The sequence below is a fragment of the Microtus oregoni genome, unplaced genomic scaffold, assembly GCF_018167655.1.
Source record: "Microtus oregoni isolate MIOR12 unplaced genomic scaffold, Mior012 000005F_ref0000423, whole genome shotgun sequence".
Taxonomy (NCBI): Eukaryota; Metazoa; Chordata; class Mammalia; order Rodentia; family Cricetidae; genus Microtus; species Microtus oregoni.
In genome coordinates, this window is record NW_024543064.1 from 27,883,495 (window position 1) to 27,898,730 (window position 15,236).

At 52.4% G+C, this 15,236-nt stretch overlaps 1 protein-coding gene across 3 annotated transcripts in view; it reads right to left on the minus strand.

Moving 5' to 3' along the window:
- Window positions 1-3,860: 3,860 nt before the first annotated feature.
- Window positions 3,861-15,236, minus strand: part of Epha10 (EPH receptor A10) — a 36,816-nt gene continuing 25,440 nt past the window's right edge. For 2 of the 3 annotated variants that reach the window (XM_041652468.1, XM_041652467.1), the window contains exons 9-17: window positions 9,916-9,974; window positions 9,677-9,802; window positions 8,645-8,830; window positions 7,957-8,018; window positions 7,544-7,747; window positions 7,151-7,300; window positions 6,803-6,996; window positions 6,279-6,434; window positions 3,861-6,088 (exon numbers count right to left, since the gene is read on the minus strand). In XM_041652468.1, coding sequence (XP_041508402.1) covers window positions 5,974-6,088; window positions 6,279-6,434; window positions 6,803-6,996; window positions 7,151-7,300; window positions 7,544-7,747; window positions 7,957-8,018; window positions 8,645-8,830; window positions 9,677-9,802; window positions 9,916-9,974 — 1,252 coding nt within the window. In that variant the 3' untranslated portion in view covers window positions 3,861-5,973. Of the gene's footprint in view, window positions 6,089-6,278; window positions 6,435-6,802; window positions 6,997-7,150; window positions 7,301-7,543; window positions 7,748-7,956; window positions 8,019-8,201; window positions 8,406-8,644; window positions 8,831-9,676; window positions 9,803-9,915; window positions 9,975-15,236 lie in introns of those variants that run through there. The other variant, XM_041652469.1, reaches the window with a different exon arrangement.

Sequence of the window (15,236 nt, forward strand, 5' to 3'; positions counted from 1 at the left end):
GACTGTTGTCTCCAGGTGGTTTGGGAGCTGCGGCTCCTGGAGTGGGCAGCCCTGGACAGCTGCCTTCTCAGGAGTGTGGAAACCTTTCCTATGGGCAAAAAGCACTGACCTCCAAAAGGGACCCCAAGATCCAGGGCTGTGGTAGCTCAGGCCAGCTGTGTTCCCCACTCTGTGTCTCAGGAGCTAAGGAGGATGAGCTGAAAGACAGCACAGTAAACCAGTGTGGGGCTTGGCCAAGAGGGACAGGGCACCCATTGTCATTCTTCTTGCTCACTCCATGGTCCTGGGCTCAAGCAGAGCTCTGCCTTCCTCCAGCTCTCCACAGCGATGCTGCATGGGTGCTGGTGGCAGAGGACTCTGGGAAAGAACCGGAGTCATCGCTGGGCTTGCTGGGTATGCACTTTATAAGAGAAGCCGCCTCTGGTCAGTGGTAGAATTTGGAAGAGAGAAGTAACAGCCTAGATTAACCACACCTGAGGCTTCCAGCTGGCCCTTCCATCTCTCAGTGTTGAGCCTACCCTCAGGGATTGAGTGGAATCCCACACTGGCCAGAGCCAGCTCTCCTGTGGTGGCCTCCATTTCCAGCCCTGGCAGAATAGACTCAGTTGAACAAAATGCAGAGTACACAGTAGGTGTTTCAGCCACACTAGTCCTCCTCCTAAGGAAGACAGTTCCCCCATCTCAGTGTTTCAAAAAACGGGCTGGATGATGTGAAACAAATTGCATCCTCGGTGTTGGCTTAGTTTAGCAGTAATTTTTGCTTTTCTGATTTTATTTTTATGCATATGAGTGCTTTGCCTATGTTATATGTCTGTGCACCACATGTGTGCAGTGCCCTCAGATCTCATGAGACCGGGATTACAGACAGTTGTGAGCCACCGTGTGGGTGCTGGAAATTGAATCCTGGTCCTTTGGGAGAGCAACCAGTGCTCTTAATTCCTAAGTCATCTCTCCAGTACCTTGAATGACATATTTTTAAAAACAGGAAGATGCCACAAAGACTGCTAGCCTCCAGAAATAAGGCATGGCAGCCTAGACCAGTCGATAAGAGGTGAGACATGGCTTTCTAGTTCAAAGCAGCCCCAGAGGTGACATTTTCCCCTGACCTACTTCCTCCCTCTGGATAGTTTGTACCAGAGCTGCTTGGGGTGAAAGGGCAGGTGCACCGTGGTGTCCTCCCTCAAGACCCCAGAGAACTAATAAAGAGAAGGTTCCTCTGACTCCTCCGGAGGCCCTGGGATTTTGAGGAGCCCCTTGCTGGACAGATCTGCATGTCTTGCCTTGAGACTAGGTCACCCTGTGAAATAGTTCATTAGTGAGAGAGGGCATCAAAGCATTGTTCTTTGAAAACCAGAAGCAAATGTCCTCTCAAGGTAATTAAAAGCCCATCTCGAATAAGTAGGGAATCCCTTTCCACACAGGTCTTCCAGCTTCAGGGTGTTCCCCAGTGAAAAACAAAGCAAATTTCTGTCACAGTGTCCACCTTCTAAGTCTACCCACCTTTTCACACACTGTGATGGTTGTTCACCTAAAAGTCAGTGTAACACACACACTCAAGGAATATAAGTAAGTAAAACAATTTACTAGGCGTGGCAGTACCCACCTATAATCCAGAATGTGAGGGTTGAAGGCCGGGGAATCAACCCCTGCACTATCTTATCAAATGTGTGCAGCCCCCACGCTCAATGCCTACAATTCCTCGTGTGACATTATAATGCCAAGACCCGTCAGAATGGAGGCATAGACTCACTATGGACACACCCCAAAAGAACTGCAAAGGTCATTTGGGCAAACCTCATCCTGACTACAGAGAATTTAAACTGGATTACAAGACCCACCTGGGGGTTGGGGAGGATACTCACAATCCAGGAGCAAGCTTGGTCTGGGTTCTAGGTTTTTCTTTAAAAAAAAAAAAAAAAGATTTATTTTATGTGCATTGTGTGCATTGGTGTTTGCCTGCATGTGTGTCTGTGTGAGGGTGTTGAATTCTCTGGAGCTGGAGTTTTGGACAGTTGTGAGCCACCATGCGGGTGCTGGGAATCACCCAGGTTGTCTGGAAGAGCAGCCAGTGCTCTTAACCACTGAGCCATCTCTCCAGCCCCCTTTTTTAGGTTTGTTTTTTTTTTTTTTTTTCGAGACAGGGTTTCTCTGTAGGTTTTGGTGCCTGTCCTGGAACTAGCTCTTGTAAACCAGACTGGCCTCCAACTCACAGAGATCCTCCTGCCTCTGCCTCCCAAGTACCGAGATTAAAGGCGTGTGCCACCACGGCCCAGCTAGGTTTTTCTTAAATAAAGCTGCTGGTCAAACTATTTCCCCTGCCCACACTTATCGTGCTGTAGGCATCTTGAGTTCAACTGTGACCCCAAACGGTTTCTGATTTCTCTGTTGCCTCATGACTTCAGCTTATCTGGCGAAGGAGTATGCACTGGTGGGCAGTGCAGCGGGGGTGAGGTCAGGAGGGAGATGCAGTCTGCAGAAATGCAAAGGTCAGCCCCTACTTAACAAGGGTGATGAGCTCGGTTTCCCCTGGGAAGACCCCCTCCCAGGGGGGCAGAAACTAGACAACACAGCCTCCTGAATCCAGTGCCTAGAATCATGCCTCATTCTTTTTATAATTGCTGTGCAGTAAGCAATTAGATCTCAGCTTCCAGTGCTGGCCTCTAGTAGGTGTCTTGTACACACTGACTAAATCAGATCAGGCTCCCTGCCCAGAGAGGACCATTTCATATGCTGCATCTTCCTGAGGTCTCACCCTGCTAGTGATAACCCTCCCTACACTCCCCCATCCTTCTCGTGACTTCTGCATCCCTAAAATTAAGGTCATTGTTGGGAGTTGTGTAATTCCCTCTCAAAATCCTGTGTGGAAATCCTAACCCCAATAACTGAACATGACTGTATTTGTAGATGGCATTTTTGAAGAAACAATTAAGTTTAAATGAGGCTGGGCTGGTATGGACCAGATGCAGAGAAGCAGAAGATGGCCATGGTCAAACCCAGGGATGCTCCCCTCAGCCTGCAGAAGGAAGCAATACCTTGACCTTGACCTTTCAGCCCAGATCTGTACGATGGATGATAAGCATGCATTGTAGCACCTTGCTATGGTGGCCTGGAAGAAGCATGTAGTCACCAATGTCATCCTTCTGCAGCTGCCACCGAAACTCACACTTGGGCCTCTCCCTTCCTATGATGAGATTTTTTAAATATTTTATTTAATGTGCATTGGTGTTTTGCCTGCGTGGATGTCTGTGTGAGAGTGTCAGATTCTCTGGAGCTGGAGTTAAGAGACAGCTGTGGGCTGCCTGTGGGTGCTGGGGATTGAACCTGAGTCCTCTGGAAGAGCGGCCAGTGTTAGTGCTGTTAACCGCTGAGCCATGTTTCTGCTTCTCCTTGCCCCTCCATCCAAGTTGTCCTGTCATGCTGGAACTTCCCTAGTACTCCCCTCTATTCTCTGTGCTCCTGTGCTGGCCTCCCTCCCATGACCCCAGAGGTCAGTCTCCAGCTCACATCTCTGCTCCAAGGCCCAGATCTAGATATCTACCCATGTCCTAAGCAGTCTTCAAGCATCGCACATCCCAAATCCACCTGGTCATTTCCCATCCCCAGCTCCATGTCTGCCCAGGCACCACTTCCTCCGGCACATATAACTTCCTGGCTTGACTGGTTTTATGAAGAAGCAGCCTCATGACACCCAGTGTGTCCCATGTGCCGCTGGCCCTTGTTCAGGCCCATTTCCTGTGTCTCCACTAGACTGTGGCATTCTTCATAGCAGAAGGATCTCAGACGCATGCATATCCAGGGTCTGTGTGCTGGCAGAATTTCCACCCACAATTGCCCAGTGTTTTAACAATGCCACACAAAAGGACTGTAACGCAGACAGGCTTTTATTACTTTGTACTGCATATAGAACCCAAGAAATATAAAAACATCTCCGGAGTTCCTCAAAGGAGCCTCCACCCACAACCAGCCCCTCTGTCCCTGGGTGGGTGCAGACAGGGCAATATGGCCACCTCTCTCCGTCCAGCGAACAAGTTCCATGTATAAAAATAGATCCGTGGAGGGTCCCCGGCGACCCAGCACCCTGTGTCATGCTGGTGCCTGTGCAGGCCTGAGGCCTCGGACCCCTCAGGATTCTAGGACCTCACTCCTCATTAGAGGGGAGGTCTACCCTGGACACCGAAGTCCTGCCAACATAGCCAGGGAGCCCTCTGCAGACAGCTGGGGAGGGGAGGAGTTTGACCCTGACAGCGACTGATGCGGCTGAGATAGGGGTGAGGTACTGGTCCCATGAGCCCTGGATGATGGGCCAGGTTTCCCTGGAGGGGGAATGAAGGAAGCGCCTGTGGTGGGGGGTCTCAGTTTCCCCAGTTCTGTCAATGGGGGGCGCAGTATCCCAGTCTATTCCAGCATTCCTGCAGTCACTGAGTTCAGCTGCCCAGGGAGCAAAGAGCCAACAACAGGGCAGGCTCTGATGAGGGAGGAGCTGCTGCTGGCAGGGCAAGGCCGAAGGCACTGCTGAGTCACTGCCCCCCACTTTGGGGTACTCCCCAAAGATGCTATGGCTTCCAGCCCCCACACTCTCTGTTAGAGATCCCTGCTTGGTTTCTGAACCTGCTAATAACTCCATCCACACTATGGAGAGAACGCTCTACCCCTCAAGGTCTTATTCAATTCTGACTTTAGCTAAGAAGCCTTCTGGACATCCCTCAACACATACAGGTCAACGGTCCACCTGCCCATTCTCCCTGTCCCCCAGGGGAAGTCCCCTCCTGCCTCTCCACTCCCCACTGCTCTTTCCAGCCACAGCAAAAACAGAGCAGGGGTGTCCATCAGGAGTGATGTAGAAAACCTTGGCCCCAGCAGTCCTGTCCACACCCGGCAGTCTTCCCGCCCTCCCAGGACGGCTTGGTGTCAAACTCTCCCAGCTGCCAGGGCCCTTGCAGATTGGTCAGCTCAGCACCACACTCCTTCCCGGGCTCCGTGCAGCACACAGGAAGGCAGGCGCTCTACCAAGGAAGCATGGCATGCAGGGCAGAGTAGCCTGAAGGGGCTCACTCAGCCAGGGTTCACTGGGCTGCCCAGGGAAGAGCGCTGGTGCCATGGGGAATGGCAACCAACCTTCTCTCCAGAGCCAGCCTTCTCCCTGGATTTTGGTCTGGCATCAACCCTGGCTCTGAGATTATAGGTTCTGACTTTTTCATCTACACGATGGGGTTGGACTTGCCTGTCCAAACCACTCCCTCCTCAGTCTCTTTCTCCTTCTCTCCACCCTCCAGAATGCAGAGCAACCCCTACCCCAAGTCCATGCTCTTCTGAATCAGTTCCAAAAGATATGAGATAGGCAGGCCCAGGGGGAGCATCAGGACCTGTGTGATCTACTAGGAGCCTGGCCCTCATCCTGCCCTCCCAACCCAAGGCAGGAAGCAGCTCTGGAGTCTCCACCTGGGGATCCAGTCCCTGAGCTCAGCACGGCTTTCCCGCTTGGGCCTTGGCACTGGGGTTCAGACAGACCTAGCCAAGGCATAGGAAGTAAGGAACACCACTCACTGGCCCAGGGTTCTACACCCAGGCAGCTGTGGCCTCTGCCACAACCAATGGGTCTCTCTCAGTGACCCTTACTACCTGGCAGGCCAAAAACTCTCTGGGGAAATGAGATGCCTACTGATTAGGCCCAGTCCCCAGTGAGCGTGGAAGACCGAGGGACCTCAAGCGGGAAAATGAAATTGACTGTCTTCCCCAACCAGCTTTGCCCTTGACACCCTAAAATTCTTCCTACTGTTATCTCTGCGGTCCTCTCCAGGGATCTGAACCTCTTTTTTTAGAACCACTAGGTCAGCAAGGTGTTGAGAGGAAATATGAAATGAAGGGGGACAACGTGGTACCAACCAGCTCAGGGCCCACTAAGAGTAAGAGAGCACTTACTCCTCCCACCCAAGGGGGGTGTAGCTTACAGGTCCTTGGGCAGGATTGAGCTGCTCACACCTGCACCCCCTGACCCTGTAGCTGCAGCACTCGAGTCTGCAAGGCGTTGATCCCACTCAGAAGGGCTTCTCGATGCTCAGCGGAAGAGATGCCCAGGCTCCCCAGGTCTCTGCAGTGGGTGACAGTCACATCCAGAGACCCAGTTCCTCTCCTCTCCTCCCATGGAAATCAACCCCCTCCCTCCCCTTCTCTGGACAAGGAAGGGCCCAGAACCAGGACAGGTGGGGCCTTCCCATCTAGGGTAGGGGCTCTCTTGGGTTCCCTGAACCCTGGCCTTGCCCTTGGCTCCTTAGACTCACTGGGCGGTCATCTCGGCTACAGCCTCCAGGTTCCCGTAGCCAGCTGCAGAGAAGTTGTCCTTGTAGCGGCACAGGTCCAGAGCCTCCAGCCAGGCACCCACAGAGCCAAAGGAGGGGAAGGTAGAGAAGGCACGGTCCGCCAGGGGGGTGGGAGGCCTGGGGAGCAGAGAAACCACAGTCAGTCGACAACCAGGGTGTAGCCCCAGACCCAGTCACTCTCTTGAGAAGCAAGAAGGGACAAGGGGGAAAATAAGGTGACCACACCCAGGGATTAATGTGCCTCCCGTGGGCACACAAAAGGCCCTGAAGAAGAGGACCAGGGCACTCAAAAGTGGAGAGCTGAATAAATTAAAGGGCAAAAAATCCTGGACATGACTGCCATGAGGTGACATGTGTCTGAAGCAGGTGGGGATGTCGGATTGTCTGGACAATGGGCGGAGCTTCACACCTGACGGGTGCCATGGGGCAGCTGGCTGCACTTGAGTGTGCTGACCGGCCTGGCTCCGGGGCTGGTGAGGATGTACCTGAGACAGGCGTTCGCAGCACACTTGGAGGGCTCCGGCTCCTGCCCCATCTTGCTCAGGATGCTGTGGATCTGGGAGAACCTGGGCCGCTCCCCCGGGTCTTTCTGCCAGCAGTCAAGCATTAGTCGGTGCAGCGGGGAGGGGCAGTTCCTGGGGGGTGGCAGCCGGAAGCCATCCTCCACAGCTTTGATCACCTGGGCTCCAGAGACGGGGAGCAGACAGGAAACTTCAGATTGCCCAGCATACATCCACCACCACCACCACCATCACTACCACCATCCCAAGGATGACTCTAGGCAGGATGGGAGTAGAAGAGAGGTCAGGAAGCTGGAGCCATAGGTCACTTACATCTTGTCCGGACATGTCCCAGTAGGGCCGCTCCCCAAAGGCCATCACCTCCCACATGACAATGCCAAAGCTCCACACATCACTAGCAGAACTGAAGTGACCAAACTGAAGCGTCTCGGGAGCTGCCCAGAGTGCTGGGCTCCGGCCACTCTAGAGCAAGGCAGAGCAGGAAAGCACTGAGTCACCAGCAGTCCCGCGCGTCCTCCTCCACCCCTTCACATCTGAGGAAGCAGTCCAGCTGACAGGGATGGTACCATCACAGGGGAGGGACTAGGTAGGGAAGGACCACCACCAGCAGGGGAAGAGGCAGAGTAGAGGTATGGAAACCAAAAGGCTGCTGGGTGTGGCCGGCAGGAGAAGTAGCAGGTAGAACCAGAGAAGGGAGCTCCTTACCATGGTAGTGTAGACAGCTTCAGCTCGGTCCCGGGGACCCCGCCCAAAGCCAGAGATCTTACAGATGAGGCCACTGCTGACAAGCACATGGCGGGCTGCCAGGCCCCGGTGCACATAGCCCATCTCTGACAGATACTTCATGGCTGATGCCAGCCCAGGCAACAGACCCATCAACTGTGCGGCCATCAGCTCCCCCTCATGATGCTGTGGAATGGGTGAAGACTGAGGCCAGGGCCGTACACTCAGATCACCCAGGAAGCCACTAAGTCCCTCTGGGATTCAGTGTACCACGAGCAGCAGGTCAGCCTGCCCAGTGGGAACAATGCCCAATCCTGAGCCCCAAGAAAAAAGGGAAGAGACAAGAAAAATATGACATCGGTGCCCCTCTCCAACCCAGGACTCCAGCCACTCACCCTGAGGAAGTCATCAAGGGCCCCGAGGTCCATATACTCAGTGACAATCATCAAGGGGTTTCCTGTGTCGGGGACGGAGACACGCTGCGGAAAACCCTTCCCCCACCAGCTCCACCTCAGCCAAGACAGCCAGACGCAGAGCCAAGTTTTCTAATCTTGCCACCGGCCAGCTAGCCCATAGATCCCACCCACTCAGCCCCACCCCACCCATCCCCACCCCTCACCTACCATCCACCCTGGTGCTGAGGTACGAAAAAGTCAACTGTCCATAGTGGGACAGAGGCCCAAGTCAGAGCTGCAAGGGGTCAGCTAAGAAAGATGATTCAAGGGCTGGAGAGATGGCTCAGAGGTTAAGAGAACTGACTGCTGTTCCAGAGGTCCTGAGTTCAATTCCCAGCAACCATATGATGGCTCACACCCATCTATAATGAGATCTGGTGCCCAGAACACTATATACGTAAAATAAATAAATTTAAAAAAAAAAAGAAAAGAAAGATGATTCAAGGGGAAAGTGACCCACTCCCCAAATGTCACTGCAAATTGGAAAGATCATTCTGGGTCAGCATGGCCACTCCAAGTGACGGGGGTCACCCTGAGTCACAGGAAAGAAAGTGAACTAGTGCACTAAGGTTGTGCCTGAGCCCATTCAGTACCCAGCCGATTACAAGATGCCCAGCGCCAGGCCTACCTCGGGTGACAACACCTTCCAGCCGGACAATGTGGCTATGGTCAAACTGCCCCAGGGTGAGGGCCTCAGCCAGGAAGCTGAGCCTCTGCGAGTCAGAGCAACCATCCCTCAGGGTGTGAACGGCCACGGGCAGTTCCTGGCGACCAGGCAGCTGCAGGCAGCCACAGCACAGGTCCCCAAACCGACCTGAGAAGAAAGAGCAGCTCAGACTCCCGCCAGCAAATGGAGGAGGAGACTCTGGGTCATGGGTCATTTCCAGCTTGCTGTGAGAAGTTCCAGAGTTCGAATCCTAGCCTCCTGAGTACCAGCAATGTCGCCTCGGGTTTCATCTCTTTCTTTCCTCTTGGCCTAGGCTTCCTTCTCTGTGACAGAGAGACAGTAACTTTCCCCGTGCCTACCCATCAAAGGTCCTTGAACCCTGCGAAGCCAAGGGCAGACGGCAATGAGATCTACTCTGCCCAACAGCTTCTTCCTGACTTCTGTTGTGAAGGTTTCAGGGCGAGGCCTGTTTCTTGGTGCAAAGGTGACTGAGGGTTGTGAACCGCCAAAAAGAGATTGATGCTCAAAACCAGCAAGGCCCTACCCTCAGCCCTCAGGGTGACGGATGCCACCCCCCTTATGGGGGTGGGAAACAGGCTCGGGAACGGAGAATGACGTCGCCTACTGTAAAGACTCCTCCCCACTGTCCCATAAAAGCCTGGGACTAAACTGAAAGCCTCTCCGGAGGTTATCTGGGAAAGATAGGCAGGTGTCCCACAGTGACCTGGGTAACAGAGGAGCAAGGACAGAGCCACAAACACCTCTGGTGAGTGTGGTGGGCGGGGCGGGGGCGTCTTTTTCTGGGAAGGGGTAACCTCTTGTAGAGGCGGGACTTCCGGCCAAGGGGTGGGAATTGGAGGAGGAAGCTGGCTGAAAAGAGGTGGGGATAGCAGAGAGGCAGGGCTTTCCCCAGTGGGTGTTGCCTGGTGGGTGGGGTTTATCCAGTGGGCGGAGCTCCCTGATGAAGCCAGACTTCTAGGGTCCAGGGCTTGCCTGCTCCCAAGCTCTTCTCCAGGGTGATGCTTTTGGCATCTAGCTCCTTGGCGAATAGATGCACAGCCTGCAACGGGTCCCCGCAGCTCTGGGGATCTAGAAACGTGCGGCGTGTCGGGACTTTGACTGAGAACACAGAGAGAGAGCGCCTGAGGAAAGGGGTCTCATTGCTGGGGTAACAGGAAGTGACAGTTGGGATGGGGTCGAAGACGGGGGTCTGTGCGGCACAGACAACTCACAGTGGAAATACAGTTCCTCTTCATCGTGGGCGTCCCCATTTCCTTTGCCATTGCAGGGCCTGTGGGGGTGCAGAGATGTCCTTTCATTAGGGGACCCCAGCCCTTCCCACTTCACCAGGCCCAGGACAGCACCTCTTGGTCCCCTCAGAAAGAAAAGCTCTATGCCCCTTCTGAGGAGGGACTTTCTTGTCCTGCTGGCTGAAAGGCTTCTTTTCATTCCAATTTTAATTTATTTTCAGATTTATTCATTTATTTATACAGTGCGTGTGTGTGTCACTCAGAGGACGAGTGACAAAGCTGGTTCTCCCTCCTGTTTGTGGCTTCTTGCCATCAGCCACATGCCAAATGCCCTTATCCACTAAGCCATCTCTCCCCCACCACCCCTCACTTTGGTTTCTCAATACAAGATTTCTCTGGGTAGTTTCTACTGTCTTCCTGGAACTTCCTCTGTAGACCAGGCTGGCCTAGAGATTCACTGCCCCTACTTCCCACGTGCTGAGATTAAAGGTGTGCACGACCATGTCCAGCTCACAACCCCCCTTTTGTCTTCCATTTTTAAAAAGCATTGTAATCTTTTAAAAATTACATCTCTTGGGCTGGAGAGATGACTCAGAGGTTAAGAGCATTGTCTGCTCTTCCAAAGGTCCTGAGTTCAATTCCCAGCAACCACATGGTGGCTCACAACCATCTGTAATGAGGTCTAGTGCCCTCTTCTGGCCTGAAGGCATATACACAGACAGAATATTGTATACATAATAAATAAATATTTTTTAAAAAAAATTACATCTCGCCGGGCGGTGGTGGCGCATGCCTTTAATCCCAGCACTCGGGAGGCAGAGGCAGGTGGATCTCTGTGAGTTCGAGGCCAGCCTGGTCTACAAGAGCTAGTTCCAGGACAGGAACCAATAAAGCTACGGAGAAACCCTGTCTCGGAAAATCCAAAAAATAAATAAATAAATAAATAAATAAATAAATAAAATAAAAAAATTACATCTCTTTCATTCTCTCTCTCTCTCTCTCTCTCTCTCTCTCTCTCTCTCTCTGTGTGTGTGTGTGTGGTGTGACTCCTGTGGAGGTCAGAGGACAACTTGAGGGGATAGCTTCTCTCCTTCCACCCTGTGGGTCCCAGGGACGGAACTCAGTCAGCGGACTCCATGACAAGCACTTTCACCCTCTGAACCACCTCTACTAAACGGTTCTCTTTTCCCTCCCCGTCTCCCTTCACTTTTGCTGCCTCAGTTGCTTCTCTGTGGTTTGCAGTCCAACAACCTTCTCCCTTCAGCACACAAACGATCCTAAGCCCAGATCTCTAGGCTTTCAGTTCCATCACCGCTCCTGGTGTTTCTGCTGGGAGACAGACTCCAGAGGTGTGCAAGCCTACACTCCTGATATAAAGCCCCACTCTACCCTGTGAGGAATAATAGGCTGATCTGTCCTGACCCAGAGGAAAAGCCCATAGCAGGCTGGATCTGGCATTCTAAGGCAGGGCTTTCCTGGTTCCATGAAGACTCTGGCTTTTGTTCTGGGAGCAAAGGAAGGCGCTGGGGGACCTTGAGCAGGGAAATGCCCTCATTCAATTTACATTTCATATGAGTTTTTTCCCAACTTGCATTAAAGAAAGAAGATGCTGGCTGCCACTCTCTGGTCCTCTCAGGAGATGGCAGTAGCTTGAGCTATGGGGTGGCCCATCCTGGGCAGAGGGGAGAGAAGTGTGGAGGAACAAGAATATGACAGGGCCGTAAGACTTGAAGATTTCAGGGAGCTGGAGGAAGACTGAAGAGTTGCCCAGAGAGTTCATGGAGAACCACTGCAGAGCAGAGCAAGGGAAAGTTCAGGCTCAGACATCTGAGCTCCTGCGAGGGTGGGAGATGCAGGGCGGGGGTGGAGGGTGGGGGTGGGGGTGAAATCTACCGGTAGGGAGTCTGATGGATGTTTCTGGAACTTGGAAGGTAGTAGATCTGCTCTGAAAATACAAACACAGGGACTGTGAATTCTGTCCAGGGAGATGAGGGAGCCAGAATGGAGGCACTGGGAATAATTAGGCTGGACTGGGGGGAAGAAAGCTGCAGACGAGGATGAGAAATAGAAGGGAAGAGGAGATGATGCCCCAGGAACCAAGGGAGGAGAAAGCAGGGACGGAGACGGGGTCTTCTGAAGACAGGGAGAGGGCTGGGGAACAGTTTGCAAAGAGAGGCATATCACAGGAGATAGTGGCATGAAGGGACTCTGACACGTGCCCTTTGCCATCTAACCGTGTGCTCTTACATCCAAGCATCTCCCATGCCGTGGCTGTGGGACTGGGTGGCTCGGTTTTTCTCTTCAATAAAATCATGATAATGATAGCCCTGCTTAACAGCATCCGGGTAATAAAGAGCTTACTGTTATAATGCAGATTTTTAAATTTCTGTTCTTTTTCATTGTTTTGAGACAGGGTTTCACTTTTAGTCCCTGCAGCCTTGCATCTCGCTATGCAGACCAGGCTGTCCTCAAAGGTGTGTGCCATCTTGTCTGATTTATAGTGTGGATCTGGACTGCCTCTCAAAGGCTTTAGTGACAAATGACTCGGTCCACAGCCTGGGGTGATAAAAAGAAGTGGTGTGGTCTTGGAGAAAGAAGTTGGGTCGCTGGCAGCACACCCTTTGGGAGAATATTGTCACCCCAGTCGCTTCCTGACTCACTGCTTCCTGGATGACAGGGAAGTGAGCAGCTGCCCCTGTGCAAGCTCCAACCATGATGACTTGCTACCCACAGGACCAAAGACAAGTGGCTGCGGACCAAACTTTTGAAATTGCGAGCCCCCAAAAACTTCTTATAAGTTGATCATCTTGTATATTTTGTCACAGCAAGAGATGGCTAACACACTTTCTAAACCCCAGAGTGTCATGGTGTGAATGAAAATGACCTCCATAGTCTCATATGCTTGAATGCTTTGTCCCCAGTTGGTGGAACTGTTTGGGAAGGATTGAGGAGGTGTGGCCTTGTTAGAGTGGGTGTGGCCTCGTTGGAGGAGGTGTGTCACGAGGGGAGGGTTGAGATTTCAAAAGTCATGCTATTCCCAGTTAGCTCCCTCTCCAGGCCTTGTGCTTGTGGATCAAATGTAATCTCTTAGCTTCTGCCCCCTGGCACGCCTACCTGCTGCCATGCTCATCACTGTGAGGTCATGGACTCTTTCTTCTAAGCTGCCTGGTCTGACTATTTGAAAGAAAAGGATCCCCATAGCCTCAGAGAGTGGCACTATTAGGAGGTGTGGCTTGCTGGAGGAGGTGTGACTTTGTTGGAGAAAGTGTGTCACTAGCGGGGTTTTGAGGTCTCAGAAGCTCGTGGCTCACGGTCACTTTCTGTTGCCTGCAGATCCAGATGTAGAACTCTCAGCTCCCTCTCCAGCGCCATGTCTGCCTGCATGTCACCATGCTCCCCACCATGACAGTAATGGACTAGATCTCTGAATGGCAAGCCAGCCCCAATTAAATGTTTTCCTTTATAAAGAGTTGTTTGTGGCCATGGTGTCTCTTCACAGCACTAAACTCCTAAGGCCCCTTGGTCATGGCATCTTGACATGGAGCTAGAAAAGTAACTGAGACACAGTTCTCTTGTATGGGGGTAAGCGAGGGGCATTGTGAGCAGCAACGTGTTCCAGAAGCGGTAAGAGGGGATGGGGCTCCATTCCAAGTGGAAAGACTCATGCTGCCTAACAAGAAGGCTCCTTCTCTAGACCAAAGCAATGAGCATGCCTGTGAAGCAGGTGGGTCTCCAGCCTTGATCGGGGGACACCGAGGGACCATCGCTGACAGAGTAAGGGACAAGGACAGGGCCTCAGGAGCCACAAGAAGAACTGCCTTATGTACCCGATGGGGATGGCAGGAGGGCTAGGAGAGGCAGAAATGGGGACTTAGGAATAAAACCTTGAGAAACCAAGAGGCCAGGCTGGCCACCCAGTGACTGCTAAAGTCACCTAGATGAATCATGGGACTCTCACACATGGCAGGGACCATCCAGAGCAGAGGAGTAGAGATGAGGGAAGGCTGAGTGGGGGGCAAGAGTGAGCGGCAGGCGAACCAGAACTAACAGCAAACTGTGGTGGGAGATTTGTTTGCACTGACATTCCAAGACTGCCAATAAAGTTAAACCTTGAATCAGAGGGCGGAGTCAACGTTTGGCTGACCAGAATTAGCCATAGAGGTTTTGGAGACCTGAGATGGGGGGCAAAGGAAGTCATAGGGAAGGGCTTAGAAGGATGCATAGTCTTTCCCATCTGGGAGTGTGGAAGTGCAGGATCAGCTGACCGTTTCTCCATTGCTCTTTGGAGCTATCAGGTTTTTAGCCCAATATCTGATATCGACTTCCAAGTTTTATTTAATAACAGAATAATGTAAGTACTCATTTCAACTATGAAATGAAGTCTATATGAAAATGTTATGATGAGGGCTGGGAAGATGGCTCAGTAGTATAGCACCAAAGGAGCTGATCTACACACACACACACACACACACACACACACAGACACACACACACAGAGGCCATCACTCTCACACATACACATAAATTTAAATAACCCTTTAAAGAGAAAATTCTGTAATGAAATCCTGACTTAGTATAATTAGCTCCCTGGTTCCCCCACCGAAGGGCAGTTTGACTTGGAGTCAGCAGCTGTCTTCCCAGCCTGCTCCAGTGCACCTGTCTCTGTGCTTGCTGCCACAGCTCAGGGAGTTAAAGCCAGGATGAGATGCTCCCTACCGGTGCCCATTCCTGCTTTTCCAACAGGCCCGGAGCATGGACCTAAAGTTAAGCTCCATGAAGAAGGAGCTCCCTACCCTTGTCTGGCCTCCCCTCCCTTTTTTTTTTCTTTTGCGACAGGGTCTCTCTATTGTGCCCTGGCTAAGGCTGTCCTGGAACTCTCTGTGTAGACCCAGATTGACCTTAATCTCACAGAGCTCCACCTGCCTCTGCCTCTTGAATGCTGGGATTAAAGGTGTGTGCCACTATGCCCAGACTGTCCTGTCTCCTTGACCCACCTTGCCCAGGCACAAATGGCTCCCAGATCTTCAGGACAGACACCTCTCCTCCATCACTCACTACCAGTGCTTTGGTCAAGGCCATGCCAATAGCCAGTGTCAAAGAAACACTCACCCGTCCCTCTGGCTCCCCAGTCAGCCCACTTTTTCTCTACACTCAATTCCAACCCACTGGGTCTGCCTACCGCAGCTCCAGACTGCGAATGCCAAGGGGCCTCTGGGCATCGCAGGATGGTCCTCAGAAGGGTGGGGAATACACAGGGCTGAAGCCTCTGCTTTGTTCAAAGGAAATGGAATTTTCTTTCAGCC